Source organism: Protopterus annectens, chromosome 6.part0 (genome assembly GCF_019279795.1).
Source record: "Protopterus annectens isolate FY-2018-M chromosome 6.part0, PAN1.0, whole genome shotgun sequence".
In the NCBI taxonomy this organism is placed as follows: Eukaryota; Metazoa; Chordata; order Ceratodontiformes; family Protopteridae; genus Protopterus; species Protopterus annectens.
Genome location: NC_056737.1, coordinates 420155125 through 420169501, shown reverse-complemented (window position 1 = coordinate 420169501; position 14377 = coordinate 420155125). Strand labels below are relative to the sequence as shown.

The window sequence follows — 14377 nt, the reverse complement described above, 5'->3', positions numbered from 1 at the left end:
ACCTAATGAAAAAGAATGCGTAGAGGGTCCCAGAGGACTTTTTAATTGTCTCTTGTAAGAAAGGGAGACGCATGTTCCGGGGAGAACCTGGAAAACAGAGCTGAGTAGACGGAGCCTTAGACTGTTTTGGATCAGAAGTCTTCTGATCTGAAATTTTAGGAAAATATTTAGGAGGTTCTGATGATGATGACTGCGGAGGAGTCCAGGCAGGAGAGCACTTACCATGCTTCCTGGGCTCCTTTGATTTCTGAGAGGCAATCTGAGCCCCTGAAGTAGTACCTGAGGAGGAAGCTGAAGCATGGGGAAAACCTTTTAAAATAAGCTTGTTCACTGATCACTGAAAGTAGCACTAATAGTGCAAGAAGTGTCTAGATGTGCTGAGCCAAAACAGTAAATGCACTCCCTGTGGGCATCAGAATTGGGAGCTTACACCGACAGGAAGTGCATTTCTTAAATCTAGTAGGTTTGTCAGCCATACCGGAAAAAAAAGGACCTACCTAAAGGATGAGACAATAAATTACTTTTTTTTTTAATAGAAGAGAAAAATGGTGGGGGGGGGGACTACCAACAATAGTAGTTAAGAAATATACCTACAAGTATAAAAAGGGGGAAAAGAACAGACTACCAATGGATAGTCTAAAGAAAGAGCTACCAAATAATTTAGTAGTGATAAAAAGGGAAAGGAGGGAGTAAATATACAGACAAATAGAAATATATATAAAAAAATTTAGATATAAAGATCAAAAAAAATATGCTCACACCCCAAAGGAGCTCAAGAAGTAGCATTCTAGACTATCTTGAAGAGTGGCAAACGAGATCTAAGGTATCATAATTGCCAAGCATTATGGGTTTGGGAGGAGCTTGGGATTTGGATGCTAGAATCTGTAGAAAGTGGCAGGGTCAGATCCGAAGCCATTCATTTGTTGAGGAATGAATAAAAATGACAATATCACATCCACAATTTTCATTAGGAACAGATAAAAAAAATAGGCAAAAATCTGGGCAGCTGACAGGTATGATCTACTTCAACATTCTTAAGCTTGCTTGAAGAAGCAAGCCAAAGACCAGAAGTCCCCTTGTACTATCACAGATGTGCAGTCTACCATCACAACAAGTTTTTTTCTTATCTATGCACTAGATAATCTCAAGATTTCAATTTTGCTTTAAGCAAACTATACTATAAAATCCACTTTTAAATGCCAAAAATCAATATAAGAATGATTGTAGAAAAATGCCCTTAAAGCAACAGAAGCTCTCTCAGAGATCTGCTTTGCTGATGCCTTTGTTACTTTCTTCAAAATCAAAGGGCTCCTCATGGGACAAGTGTTTCACAGAAGCATACACCAAACTTGTTCAGTCTGCAATGCACAAGTCACCATATGATTCTTTGTGATAAGTTGCAGAAAGGAGATGCACTGAAAACAATGAGGGACAAAGTAGGTCAAACAATGAATTAAATTTATTCAAGACCCTAAGTTGTCAGATTGTTGAACTTTTGGAAGAGATGGATTCAACATATGGAGATCTGATTTTTCATACTAATACATACAATTGAACAGTGATAACATTGCTTTACCACTTCATTTTCTTACCTTCTACTTACAAATTCTTCCCTCAGAATTCTACTATGCACACTTAGATGAGGCATTGTGACTTGGTTAACCTCTCCTGACAGGACATCAAATGCTTCTTAATAAGCTCATGTTTTTTTTTTTTTTTTTTATTCTTGCAACTCATCGGTTATGTACTATAAAACTCCTATCCTTGTTTTTTAAATTGCCTATACATGTGAGGAAACCTATGCAATGGAAATCAAACAAAACAGCCAATAGGCAGGTCCATGGAATTCTAAGTGCTGAGCTGCAGGGTGTGGGTGGGTGTGTGTATCCTCCATACTATACCTGAAGTTGTTGACGGAGACTGCAGCTAATAGAAGGTGCAACATTGATTGCACTTAGTTTAAGTTTAAAACTAAGTGACCTTAAACCAACCAGTATCCCAAGATTCCTGGCCATTATAGTTATTTAGATTGAGTAAAGCATAACATAAACTTTTTTCTTCACTTATGTGCTGCCTTGCAGCAGGAACAGTGTCTCTGCATGCCGATATCCTCCACCATTGCACCTTCAGAGAGGTAATATGTGCTTAGGGGCCCATGCTCCATAAGGTTTTAACACCCAGTGCCTTGCAGTGTCAAGCTAAGCTGCAAGTCACAGCTACCACCTCCTTCCACCAAAGACGGCCAGGCCAATGGTGGATGTTTATTCCATTCTACCAGCTCTGTTTTTTCAGTACCCAAGCTGTTAACAGAACATGGGTTAGCTAAGGTCACAATAGTGGCTTCACCTTTTTTCTGCCACAGAACTTTCCATTTGTGAAATTTTGCTGCTGGATTCCTATGATAAGAGTAAAGACACTTCCATATTACACTGAATGTTGTCACTTTTGTGGATACGTCAGGGCTCTGGGTTAGCAAGGTATTTTATCACTACCTGTCGCTTTTAAACCAGCATGAAGAGGCCTATGTGACCCAACACATTTTCCACAGATGCACATAAAAGTAACTGAAGTCCAAGAAACCCTACCTGTTTTCACTAAAATGTCCTCTATACCCAATATAATTAATTAGTCCATCCCCTGGTTCAGGGAGAGAAGACCTTGTCATATATTAACAATTATGAAACTGGAAACAACCAGAAAATAAAAAAATCATTCAAATAGATAACTTGCCACCACTCCAGAAATGTCTGTAGCTTTAGAAAATACCCTAATCATAAACCCATTGTCACCTGTTCCAAAAGGAACTGGTCCCAACATATTCTGCTGTGCAAAAGAAATGCCCCTGACTAAAGGAGCTACAGATGAATCAAAATACAAGTATGGGAAATGGCACACTGAGATGAGGAGAAAGGATATTCTTCTCCACTCCCACTAACAGCCATGTATATCAGGAGAGAGAGAGAGAGGACAAGCACTACAAAAAAAGTACTGCTCCATTATTGCTGGGTGCAAAGGCAGCTGTCCTTAGAAAAAAAGCCAAACCTGATAAACATTGGCTGAAAAAGAATAAATTTGAATCTCCTGACCATTCTTCTCTCTCATCTTGCTGAGGACATAAGACTTATAGGAAAATACATGCAGAACAGCTGTTGCTACTATCATTTATCAAAGGTCATAAAAGCACCCTTCTTATCTTATGTCTGACAAAATGGCTATAGATGCATGGCACCCTTCCGCCCAAGTTATTTCTGAAAGTGTGCCTAAGTTCTAATAATTCCTCCATGCTGGGGTGTGTAGCCCAGAGGCAACAGTCCTCTGAAGGGGCTATCATTCATGCAGCCGTGATGGTGGTTTGTGCCTCTCCTTGTATCACTCCTTCTCCCTACTCAAAGCAGGAAAGGGATCTCCCCATCTCATCATCAAAGGGGTAAGCTTGACTTATCCCCAGCCTGGAATCCTAAAGAGACTACTATGTTTTCCTTCGAAGCATAAAACTACATGGCTCTCTCTCCCTCCAGCAACCTTCAGTAAGCTGTATACAGACTTTGGAAGCATTTTTTATCTCCCAATATGGAATCTATTGGGGCATGCAGACTCCCATGCATATGAAGAGTTGGGCTAGCACCACATTCATATCCAGTCACTCTGTGTTTGATGTTTTATGTACAAGCCTTTGATTTCACGAGAGCAAATCATCCTGACCAGGTACAACACACACACACACACACACACACACACACACACACACACACACACACACACACACACACACACACACACACACACACACACACTCCAAGGATAAGAGGAGCATGAGCCACTCCTTCCCTTTCTGGTGCTGAATCACTAAATTGGACAGCCAGGTACGCCAAAGCTTTTTTTTTTTTTTCATACAAGTTTGTTTGCGACCAAAATGTAGGAAATCTCAAATGAAATATCAAAGACTCCTAGCTGTACCACAACAGACAAAAAGTCATATTCACAATCAAACCTGCTGTAACAACCACATGTCCACAGCCTTGTGGAAATGAGACCGGGTGGCTTCTACCACAGGTGCCCAAATATTATGCAAGTGGCCAGGCCAGTTGCAAAGGTAAAAGTCACTTGACAGATAGAGAGAAAACAAAATTCCAAGTACTCTAGCGCTGAGCAAGAGTGGCTAAACATTAGGAATAATGCTACAGGTGAAAAAAAAAAATAACCTTAACAATGCAATGTACTTTCCAAAAATATATATCATGTGGGTAAATAGATATTGGTGACCCTATCTAAGAACACATTGCCACATGTATAACATAGTTTGGAGAAGCGCAAGATGGCATTACGCCTGGCCCTATCTTGTTAAAAAGTTTAGTTTCTTTTGATACTGCTATGGAAGAAAAACTGAAACTGTAACACATTCAGTGCATTGCTGAAAAGGAATATACTTAAAATAAATGGTTACTTAACACCTTTCTTAGTTGAACATGCTCCCTATCATTTCAGAATCTTCCAACTGTTGTCACTACAAGGTTGCTAAATGTAGGGCATCGGCAAGGAAAGACTGGAGTATAACGGGCACATTTAAACTCATCCTCCCCAGCCACAAGGGGAAACCTCAGGATGAAAACGTTCTAGCCTTGCACCTTCCTCTGCCTCACCTTCAGCACAGACAGAATGTATGAAGTTTAGGCAGCTACTACAGAAACGCTGGGAACTCTTAACAGTGTTTAACTTGTACTTTATTAACAGTTTTTAACTTGTACTTGACAAGAACAGCAGTGCCTGCTGAAAAATCTGTGCTTCAAGCTACATGCTTCTTTGAATGTAGCAAATTTAAGTCCATGGCAGAGGAAGCATGTTTAAATTTATGTTTCCTTCCCCCCAAAAAAACAAATCTACAGATACAAAATACATTCTCCCTTGAAATACTTGAGACTTTTTTCACCCAACCAATGCTGTCCTACTAGTCAAAGGGTGTCAAACACCTCCTCGGCAACCATTCATAGTCTGCTCATTTTCTTGAAGTCAAGAATAAGGGATGGTAAAGACAGACGGAATTAAACTACTTGCCTAGGAATTAGCTGTCATAACCTACCCTATTTATTTGAGCCATGAAGTATCAAGACGACAATGCAGGAAATGTTCCTGGTTCCACATGCAAGTGAAACAGCAGTCAACTACAATCCATAGCCACACACACACTCAAGTGGCCTACCAGTCTATAACAAATGCTACTGCAATTCAGCAAAATACTGCCATCCCTTCCAGATAGCAAATCCTGCCCCATCCTATATGGCCCTCCCACAGCCAATTCTCTGTCATGGTACCAGTCTTGTACTGTCAGTTTCCTGAAAGAAATGATAATTTACCCTCAAGCAGATCTAGCAGTAGCTTCAAAGGCTCATTCAACTGAAAATTATGTTAACTGAAGAACTCATAATTGGCTAAATCTTTACTGGGGTCTTAAGGCTTTGCAACAGTGCTGCTAACCACACAACCTGTAAAAATCCAAAGTACAAAGAATCCATAATTCTCCAGTGATGGAGCCACTCTGGTCAAAACTTCATGAAAGCTCAAATAATAAAAAAAATAAAAAGCACAAACTAGTAAACTCTCACTGTGCAGAATCACCTTGTATCAAAAGTTTGAACCATAAATGGAACTGAGAAAGCAGAGGCTCCATAACCAAAACTACTGAAACTTCAATATAAGCTTTGAAAATTTAAACAGGCAATCATATAGAAGGGGAATAGCTAGACAAGAATGTTCCAGTTGCTTGGAACTTTAACAAAAAAGGAAAACAAAAGCAAAAATAGTTTTATTATACGTTTTAGCAAATGAATATTTGTGCCACGCAGTTTCAGCACAAAAACATTTTTAATACTAAAGCAAAATTGTTTTTGTGTGTAATTGCACTGGGGATCCAGACTTGGAACTAGTAAACAGTCTATATCTGTCAGTCATACTCTGTAAAAGGGCTTGCTGCTAATGGTTTAACATTACGGGATGTATTACATAACAGGCATTACACCACATATGGAGGAACTGCCAGCTATATTCCAGTCAATTTGAGGCAGGATGCTGTGGTTCTAGGGTAACCTGGAAAAAAAAACACAGACACTTCAACATCATCTTACTAGAAGACCGAGTTTAGCAAATCTGAGAGAAGTTGGTAATAATTACTTTTAAGTCAATGCACTTCAGATACAAAGAAGAAAACCTACTGGGTTGATGGTAGTAGGTTAGCTCTAGGAATTACTGGCTACCAAAATGGCTTCCTAGTGATCTGTAGGCACAGACTAAAGAGGAACATATACAGCAGATGTGTTTAAACCCTGTGAAGCCATGTGGAAACAACTATTATACAATGATTGTCTATTACTATTTAAAAAGTAGCACGCTGATTGGTCCACCCCAACCAGTGTGCCCGTTGTAAATCTGACCATATACCAATGGAAAAAGGTCCAGTCGTCCGGACTTTTTTCCATTAATATACACCATAAAATTTTCACTTAAGAAAATAATAAACTTACAAAACCGGACACTTGAAATCAAAGAGAGACGGGACAAGCAAAAATAAAATAATATTCAGGTAATTTATGCAGAACTAGAGAAACATGCCAGATTATTATTTTTTCCATGTCCCATCTCTCCCATACCTTCAAAGTGTCTTGGTATCTTTTTTAATAAAAAAAAAAAAAAAAAAAAAAAGCAACAGAGATCTTCCTTTCTCCATTGCTTCCTACACACATCACCTGTCGCACAGCACTGATGTACCGCGTAAGCATGGGAAAGAAAGTTCCATACGCATGTGCAGTACATAAAAAAAAAAGTAAGTAATTTTTTTCTTAAATAATGTCACTGTATAATAGCAATAACTGACTCCGTGGCGTGGTACATTGACATAAACCACACCAAGATTTACCAACCATGGGTAAATCTTCAATATACCACACCCACATCATCAGTTATTGCAATAAGATACTTACCAGCATCAGTAAATCTACACAGAGATGTCACCGTAATAGGAAATTATATGTTTGTGCTCGGTTTACTTCAGTACACTCAGGTTTTCTACTTTGTCAAAACATACAGCTATATAAAGAGACTCCCAGAGAGGGAAAAATAAGTAAGCGAATGTTTACTGTTTCAAATGATGATGTGGAAAATATCTTACAAGCTGTATTTTCTTCAGGGAGGGTCTCTAACAGTAAATCATAACATCTTGGTAGAATCCCAAGCAGTTCTCTATTTCCTCTGGGAGGTGGAAAAGTACAGTTGTGTAATTACATAGTAGATGTTCAAATGATCACTGCTGCAGTAGCCCCATGCTATATTGGTTATATTCTGCATATGATATTGACAGCAAAGGATCATCTTTCAAAGATCTGAAATGAGCTGACCAAAGATAGGTTTGGGCAACAAAACCTTCAGAGCTTTCATGCCATCAGAGAGTGAAATAAATAGGGGTTGAGCCCTGTGAGTACATTGCTTTGAACAGCAAAAAAATTAATGCCCACATCCTAGCATAAAAAAAAATACCAAAAGAGGACGGGTTCAGAAACCCCTGGAGATTGGTCCTAGTAAAGCTTGAGCTGAACCTAGAGAAGGAATCAAGTTTATAGTGCTTTTTAAAAGTATGTACAAAGGATCAAGTTGCTTCTTCTAGAATCCAACCCTTTCCAAAAAGCCACAGATGAAACCAGTGCCCTGGTAAAAAGTACTTTGACCCTGCCTGAAATATCTCATTATTGGATGCTGGCACTCAAAAAGGAGAGTGCTGAAAAAAAGACCAAACACCCAGAGGAAAAAAAAACATTTTTTTTTTACTGGGGTGGGGGGCAAACACCCTACACCCACTAGCCACCCCCAAACTTAAATATACCAACTGCAAGATCGCCATACCTCAGAGAAAAGTGAATATTCAGAGAAATGGCATATCAGACTTAGTGTATGCAAGACCGTTCTTTCAGCCAATCAGTCTCGGTATTTCAGGACTTGCTGTAGTGAGTTCAGACATTCCAAATGTTTGCCACGGAAATATGGAAAACATCTAACAAAAAATCTATTTTCTTCTTCCTTTTGGAAGAAGTGCTCTTTCTACTGAGGTGTCTAGCAGACACCCCAGGAGCACATTTCTGTGTGATGGAGTCAAAACACCTTTGAATGCTCTCTTGGAATCCCATCCTGCATATCAGGTCGATTAACCAAAACACAGATTTCAGGTATTTTTGAAAAAGACACTGCAAATCTAAGCGGGCCATCTAAGTACAGAAAAATATGGACACCCTGTAGCTTGCAATATGTTACAACTGGAGCTAGACACTGTGAACACTCTATGAGCAGTGGATAGCCTAAAGGGTAAGGCAGCGAAGTGAGAATATGATCCAAAAACATAAAACCTTGAGGAACATCTGGTCAGGATGAATAGTAATACGATAAGCATCTTTTAACTCTAAGTCTGCCAAAAAACAAATCAAATGAGAAACAAGGGGTAAGAGATTGTGACGTGAAAGCATTTTGAATTTTGGAACCATCACAAACTGGTTTAGGAAAGAAAGGTCCAGAACTGGTCTCCAAGCATTTTCTTTGGCACCAGAAGCATTCCTGAATAGCTACCCCCCCACCCCACCCCCGAAAGCATGTGGTATAGGATAGGAGGGAACAGTGGGATTTGGTTTGCAATTGTTTTCAGAATGTCTGCTTACCAGCATTTTGCTGAGACTGTTTTGTTTCTTGTCAAAACTGGACAAGGAAGCAGAAAAACCCCAGGAAAATTTGGAGAAGGAGGGCTTAAATATGTGAGATATTCCCTTAAGCTTCTCTCTCTCGTCACATTTTTTAAAAACCTCTGTGGCACAGGGTCCAAAAACAATCTTTAAACAAGGGTGAATTTAAAATCTCATTTTTACATCCTGAGGGATGTTTTGAGAATGCATCCAGCCAAACCTCCTCACTATAGTACAGTGGCAACAGCCCTGGATGTATTATCCGCAGAGTCACAAATACACTTTAAACATGGAGTAATGTCTTGAGAAACAGAAGAAGCTTAAGCATACAAAGCACATTTTTCCTCACAGGAAAGAACTGCAGATAAAATATTCTTCATACCTTCATAATTAGTCAGAATAAACTTTAAAATATTAGCCTGACAATTACAAATTTTAAAAACTGAAGTTGCAGAAGCACACACATTTTTTTTTCTCAAACATCAATTGTTTTACCTTCCTTGTCAGAAGGTGAAGGATTAGAAATAACAAAATGCTTGGCAGCAGTTGGATTGAATAAAACTATTGCTGCAGAGTCAGGTGTGGGACAAATGTACAGAAGGAATTTGAAAGACTGACGAACTTTGTACATTCTGTCTCCTTTCTTAGATGCAGCTGACTGGCCATCAGGGAAAACCATACGCTATAACAAACACATCATCCAATGCCAGCAGTATGCCAGCAGTACTTGGGGGAATGGGAGTTTCTGGAAATTGTAACATTTGTATTATACCATGACCCCCCCCCCCCAAAACGTGCACGCTGATTGGCCAGCGTGCACATTGTAAATCGAGTTATACTAATGGAAAAAGGTCCGGTCGCCCGGACTTTTTTCCATTAGTATAACTCTACTTTTAAAACACTGTCTCGCTATGTTAAATGGGTTTAACATAGCGAAACAGCTTTAAAATAAGCAACGGAGATCTCCATTGCTTATTTTAAAGCTGTCTCACTATGCTAAACCCATTTAACATAGCGAGACAGGTTTTAAAAAAAAAGCAACGGAGAAAGCAAGATCTCCGTTGCTTTTTATTCGCTATGTTAAATGGGTTTAACATAGCGAGACAGTTTTAAAATAAGCAACGGACATCTCCGTTGCTTATTTTAAAACTGTCTCGCTATGTTAAACCCATTTAACATAGCGAAAACAGTACAAAAAGCAACGGAGATCTTGCTTTCTCCGTTGCTTTTGCTCATTACTCTGATGTACTGCGCAGGCGCAGTACATCAGAACTGCCGCGGATGCCAGACATCTGCGGAAGGGCAGTAAACAGGCATTATACTATGCCATTATTTAAGAAAAGTAATAGTTTCTTTTCTTAAATAATGTCATGGTATAATAGCAATAACCCACTTCTGGGTGTGGGTAATGCTGTATTTACCCACGGTTGGCTTTGTTTGGGTGGTAAATCCAGCATTACCCACACCCAGGCGTGGGTTATTGGTATAGTATTTTCTGAGGGACTGAGAAACCTCAGTATTCTCCTACTGAAAACACTGGGACATTCTGGAAATATTCTCAGATTCTTGACACGGATATTTAGATGACATGCTCTCTTTCAAGTTTGAATAAGATTTTTAAGGAGAAAAATCTGTAGCTGTCCCCATGACATTCATCACAAGATTTAATTTCTTGTATCTAATCAAAAATCAATAATTTGCACTCTGCCACTAAACAAGCTACCCTGGTACAATCTGCAGATGATGCCACTCTCATCTGCTCAGCCAAAACATTAGCCTCCCTACAAGAAAAACATACAAAAAAGGCCTTTCTAGCCATAGAATCCTGGCTAGATAGATTTACTCTTAAATGCTAACAAAAAAAAAAAAAACCCACAACTGATGCTTTTCACACTTAAAAACTACAGTAGACTCCCTCTTATACGGGTCTTGCTGGAACAGGACCTTAGGCTGGATAAACAAATACCTGGTTAATCAGAAAAAGCATACAAAATAGCATTTATAGGTTATAAATCAGTTAGAACAACAGGATTTGTGTTAGTAAGCATTTTTCTAATGAATATGAAGTCCAAAACTGAAATGTCTGTCATTATTTAGCCCAGATGAGACGGAAATGTTGTTGTTCTCTGTTGTCTTTTGCTAGGGCCAGTTAAAGAGTGGCCGGAAAATAGGGGGTCTACTGTACTCAAACCAAAAATAATCTTTTCATATTAGCCAAACAAAACAGAGAGAGAATATGTCACCCATCAAAACCCCTTGAAGTAATGCTTGATAATAATCTCAGATAAGACCAACATCTACTCCGAGCCACCAAGAAAAAAAATGGAAACTAGGATCCCTCCTCTCTACAGGGCTAAGAAACTCCTCGCTACCTCCTGAAAAAAAACACAGCACAAACATACTTTCTTCCATACACTGTGCCTCACCCATCTTCAGAAATCTTAACTTATTCATCAAAAATAAACTGAAAATAGCCTATAACAAAATTTGCTACAAACAAACTTAAAAAGAAAAAAAAAAAAAAAAATAAAGCACAATTACATAACACTAAAACGTCTTAACTGGCTAGAAATTAAAAACCACCTCAACTACTGACAACTTATTACAGCCCATAAACAAATCATTCCCCAGAAAAATGATTAGTTCTAAAAGGAATACTATAACCCTACACCCACTAATCAAGCCCTATGATCCAACCACAAAGCTTTTCTATCCATGACAAAAATCAAACAGCAGCACAACACACTCACTATACTCTAACCAGGTAAAACAAATCTGGAACTAAATCCTCCTTTACAAAAGACAGGTTGACACACTGCATGACATCAAAACATCACTAAAGAAACACCTGCTAAATAACTGATTGTGCTCATACACTACCCCAGTCTATCCCATATTCAACTTAAAATTCACCTTCAAAGTTACATTCCCTTTACTTAACCTTTCTGTACCCTAATCTTGCAATATAACTTTATATCCCTAAGAAATCTCACTGTACATGCTCCCACAACTATCATTTACTGTATTTAAAGACTGCCACTCCACCCACTACGTACTCTCTCTTTTACAAAACTTCCATTCCCAGATAACTTTTACTATCTTTATTTTCTTTAATGTGGTTCTATACAATCTAACTCAGTCTACCCAATGTTTCATATAACTACTTCTCCTCAAGTGCTATCTCCTGCTAAATTCCTTGCTGCTTTGCTGTCCTTCTCTGTACCTCAAACTGATGACAGTGTGGATGTATTATGTGGCTAATCCCCAATCCATAGTAGCTTCATGAGCAACACCACAGGGATCTGGGGAAAAAAGGAGTGGTCTGAGGAACCAGCTTTGGCCATAGCAGTCACCCACCTGTGGTGAAGGCAAATTGTTAGCCTGCTGTTGTGGCAAATGCTGTTTATTTTTTTCTTTTTGCGACAAGGACACACTGTAGGAACAGTAGTTTTTTTACATGATCAAGCCCAAAAACTGTGCCTCTTTCCCATTGAAACTAAGAATCACAACCTGGTAAAAATTCAGTAGTATACAAGTCACTTTTCCCAGTAAAAACACAGTTTATCCACAAAATATTTAAATGAACTTTTAAACTGTCAAAAACAAAAGTGCACTCCAGCTTATAAGTACAGCAAAGTCACATGATAGTCAAAAACACATAGTCCTTGTTTAAAATGTATTTCTCAAACAGGAAAGTAAATTAAGACATTAAAAAGAAAACGTGAAAGGTTTTTCACCAAAGGGAACTTATCGCCTCAAAAATGGGACAGCTCACGCCGACCGTCGATCCTCTGAAGCCCTGAGAGGAGCACTCTTTTCATTGTCTGAAGGGCTTGGAGCCAAACCTGTGTTTTTAGTCAGCTCAGCTGAAGCTAACAGTTTGGATACTTGGAAGATGTCCTGAAGCTTTGGAAGCTGAATGGCTGTTATATCCTATGCAGGATATAACCCATATACCTTAAGCTACTGCAGCAGTGATCAATATGCAGAACATGTTATTGGATTCTCTGTAGCAGAGTCATGCCAAAACCCTCCATGCCTCTAGACTAAGCTTTGACAGGAATGTTTGTAAAAGGTGCGGACAGAAGTCTACATGGCAGCTTCCCAGATCTTTGGCAGAAATATTTCTACAGTAAGCAGCTGAAGCTGCTGCTGTTTCAGTTACATGTGGTCTAACAATGATCTGCATGGGTTTATTGTACTTGTGCATCACAGTAACCAGTACGGTGGACCACCCACTTTGAAATTACATTTACTGTTATTAATTGGGCAAGTATTCCTTCAAGTGGGATAGTGATGAATGCCTTAGCAAAAATCAAGATACAACTAAGCACCTAAGCCAGCTATGTGACAGAAACAAAGAGGGAGTGTGCCTTGCATACACTGGAGGTGACCCAAGTTTGATTAGCAGATTGGATGCCTGTAGGAGCTGGCTAGGAAGGATGGTATTGATGGGCCACTGCCAGCTCATCCTCCGGTGAGGTGGGGGGGTGGGAGACTCTGACTTTCACAAGGGGGTGACACCTAGCTGGAGGACTACATGTTCACCTAGTGGAGTTCCAATCTGACAAAAATCAGCACTGTCTCTAGGGCATTTACAATCATGCTTAGATATGTTACTGACACATGTAACTCTGTATGAATTGCAGGAGTCAGTTCTGGACACACTGTGGGTGCTGCAAACAGCACTTCTGGCTAACATCAAAGATTGAAACAATACTAATTTCATGAACTTTAATCATACCTGACTTAGGAATGGGGACAACTCCTGTCATGCTATTAGAAACCCAAAAGACTTGGAGAAATTAAACCATGTACAGCCAAGGGGAAACCTGGGAGCAAAGGAATGTTTCTCCTTATCAGCTAAGGGGAGTGCTCCCAAAGGGACAGGGTAGGCTGCTCCCTAAGGCCAGCAAGCTGATCCACTTGCTATCACCCAACTCTCACCAAGGAATGGATGGCTGATAGGGATTCCTGGGCAGGTGCAAACAGACTGCAAGGCTCTCACCTTGCTAAGGATTACCCAGGTCCTGCTCCATGCAACAAATAAACGGACTAGGGGAAGGTAGAAGAGCCATCAAGTAAAGTACTGGGATGTGGAAGTTAAAGATAAAGAAAAACATATATGCCTCTGCTAACTCCTCAACTATTATGTCACTTGCAGTTTTAACTTGGATTTGCGACCAGATTCCATTCTGTTGCTGTTGTGAAGATTTTATGTAATATGTCTTGAGCTGAGGCATCTAAATATTAGAACCAAATTAAAATAAGACCAAATGTTACAGTACAAATACAGAGAAGTGCTGGAACACCTTGCTCCCTCTAACACAAGTAATTAACACAGGAAGGAGATATTGTGCATTTACAAACTTGAAATAGGACTGAAACTGCTATACCAATTAGAAGCTTTTAGAAGCAAAAGCTATATTCAAAGCTTAGAAGCACAGCATTTAAGCATGCACATGTTTCAGCTATGATGCGAAAACACATATCAAGATTATCATTCTATGATACAGTGGTATAAAGGGATAAAGACCTAACTATGGCCAAGATGACCCAAGTTCAGTTACAGGCTTGGGAGGCTAAAGAGCTGGCAAACAGGAATGGGCAGTCACATGGAATATTCATAGCACTGTGAATGTAGAATAGGTACATTAAAAGGAGGA

General features: G+C 39.3%; 1 protein-coding gene across 1 annotated transcript in view; it reads right to left on the bottom strand.

The window, feature by feature from the left end:
• Window positions 1-9390, bottom strand: part of PACS2 (phosphofurin acidic cluster sorting protein 2) — a 1734969-nt gene extending 1725579 nt beyond the window's left edge. The window contains exon 1 of the mRNA XM_044073533.1: window positions 9207-9390. Coding sequence (XP_043929468.1) covers window positions 9207-9390 — 184 coding nt within the window. The remainder of the gene's footprint in view (window positions 1-9206) is intronic.
• Between the last annotated feature and the right edge of the window lie 4987 nt (window positions 9391-14377).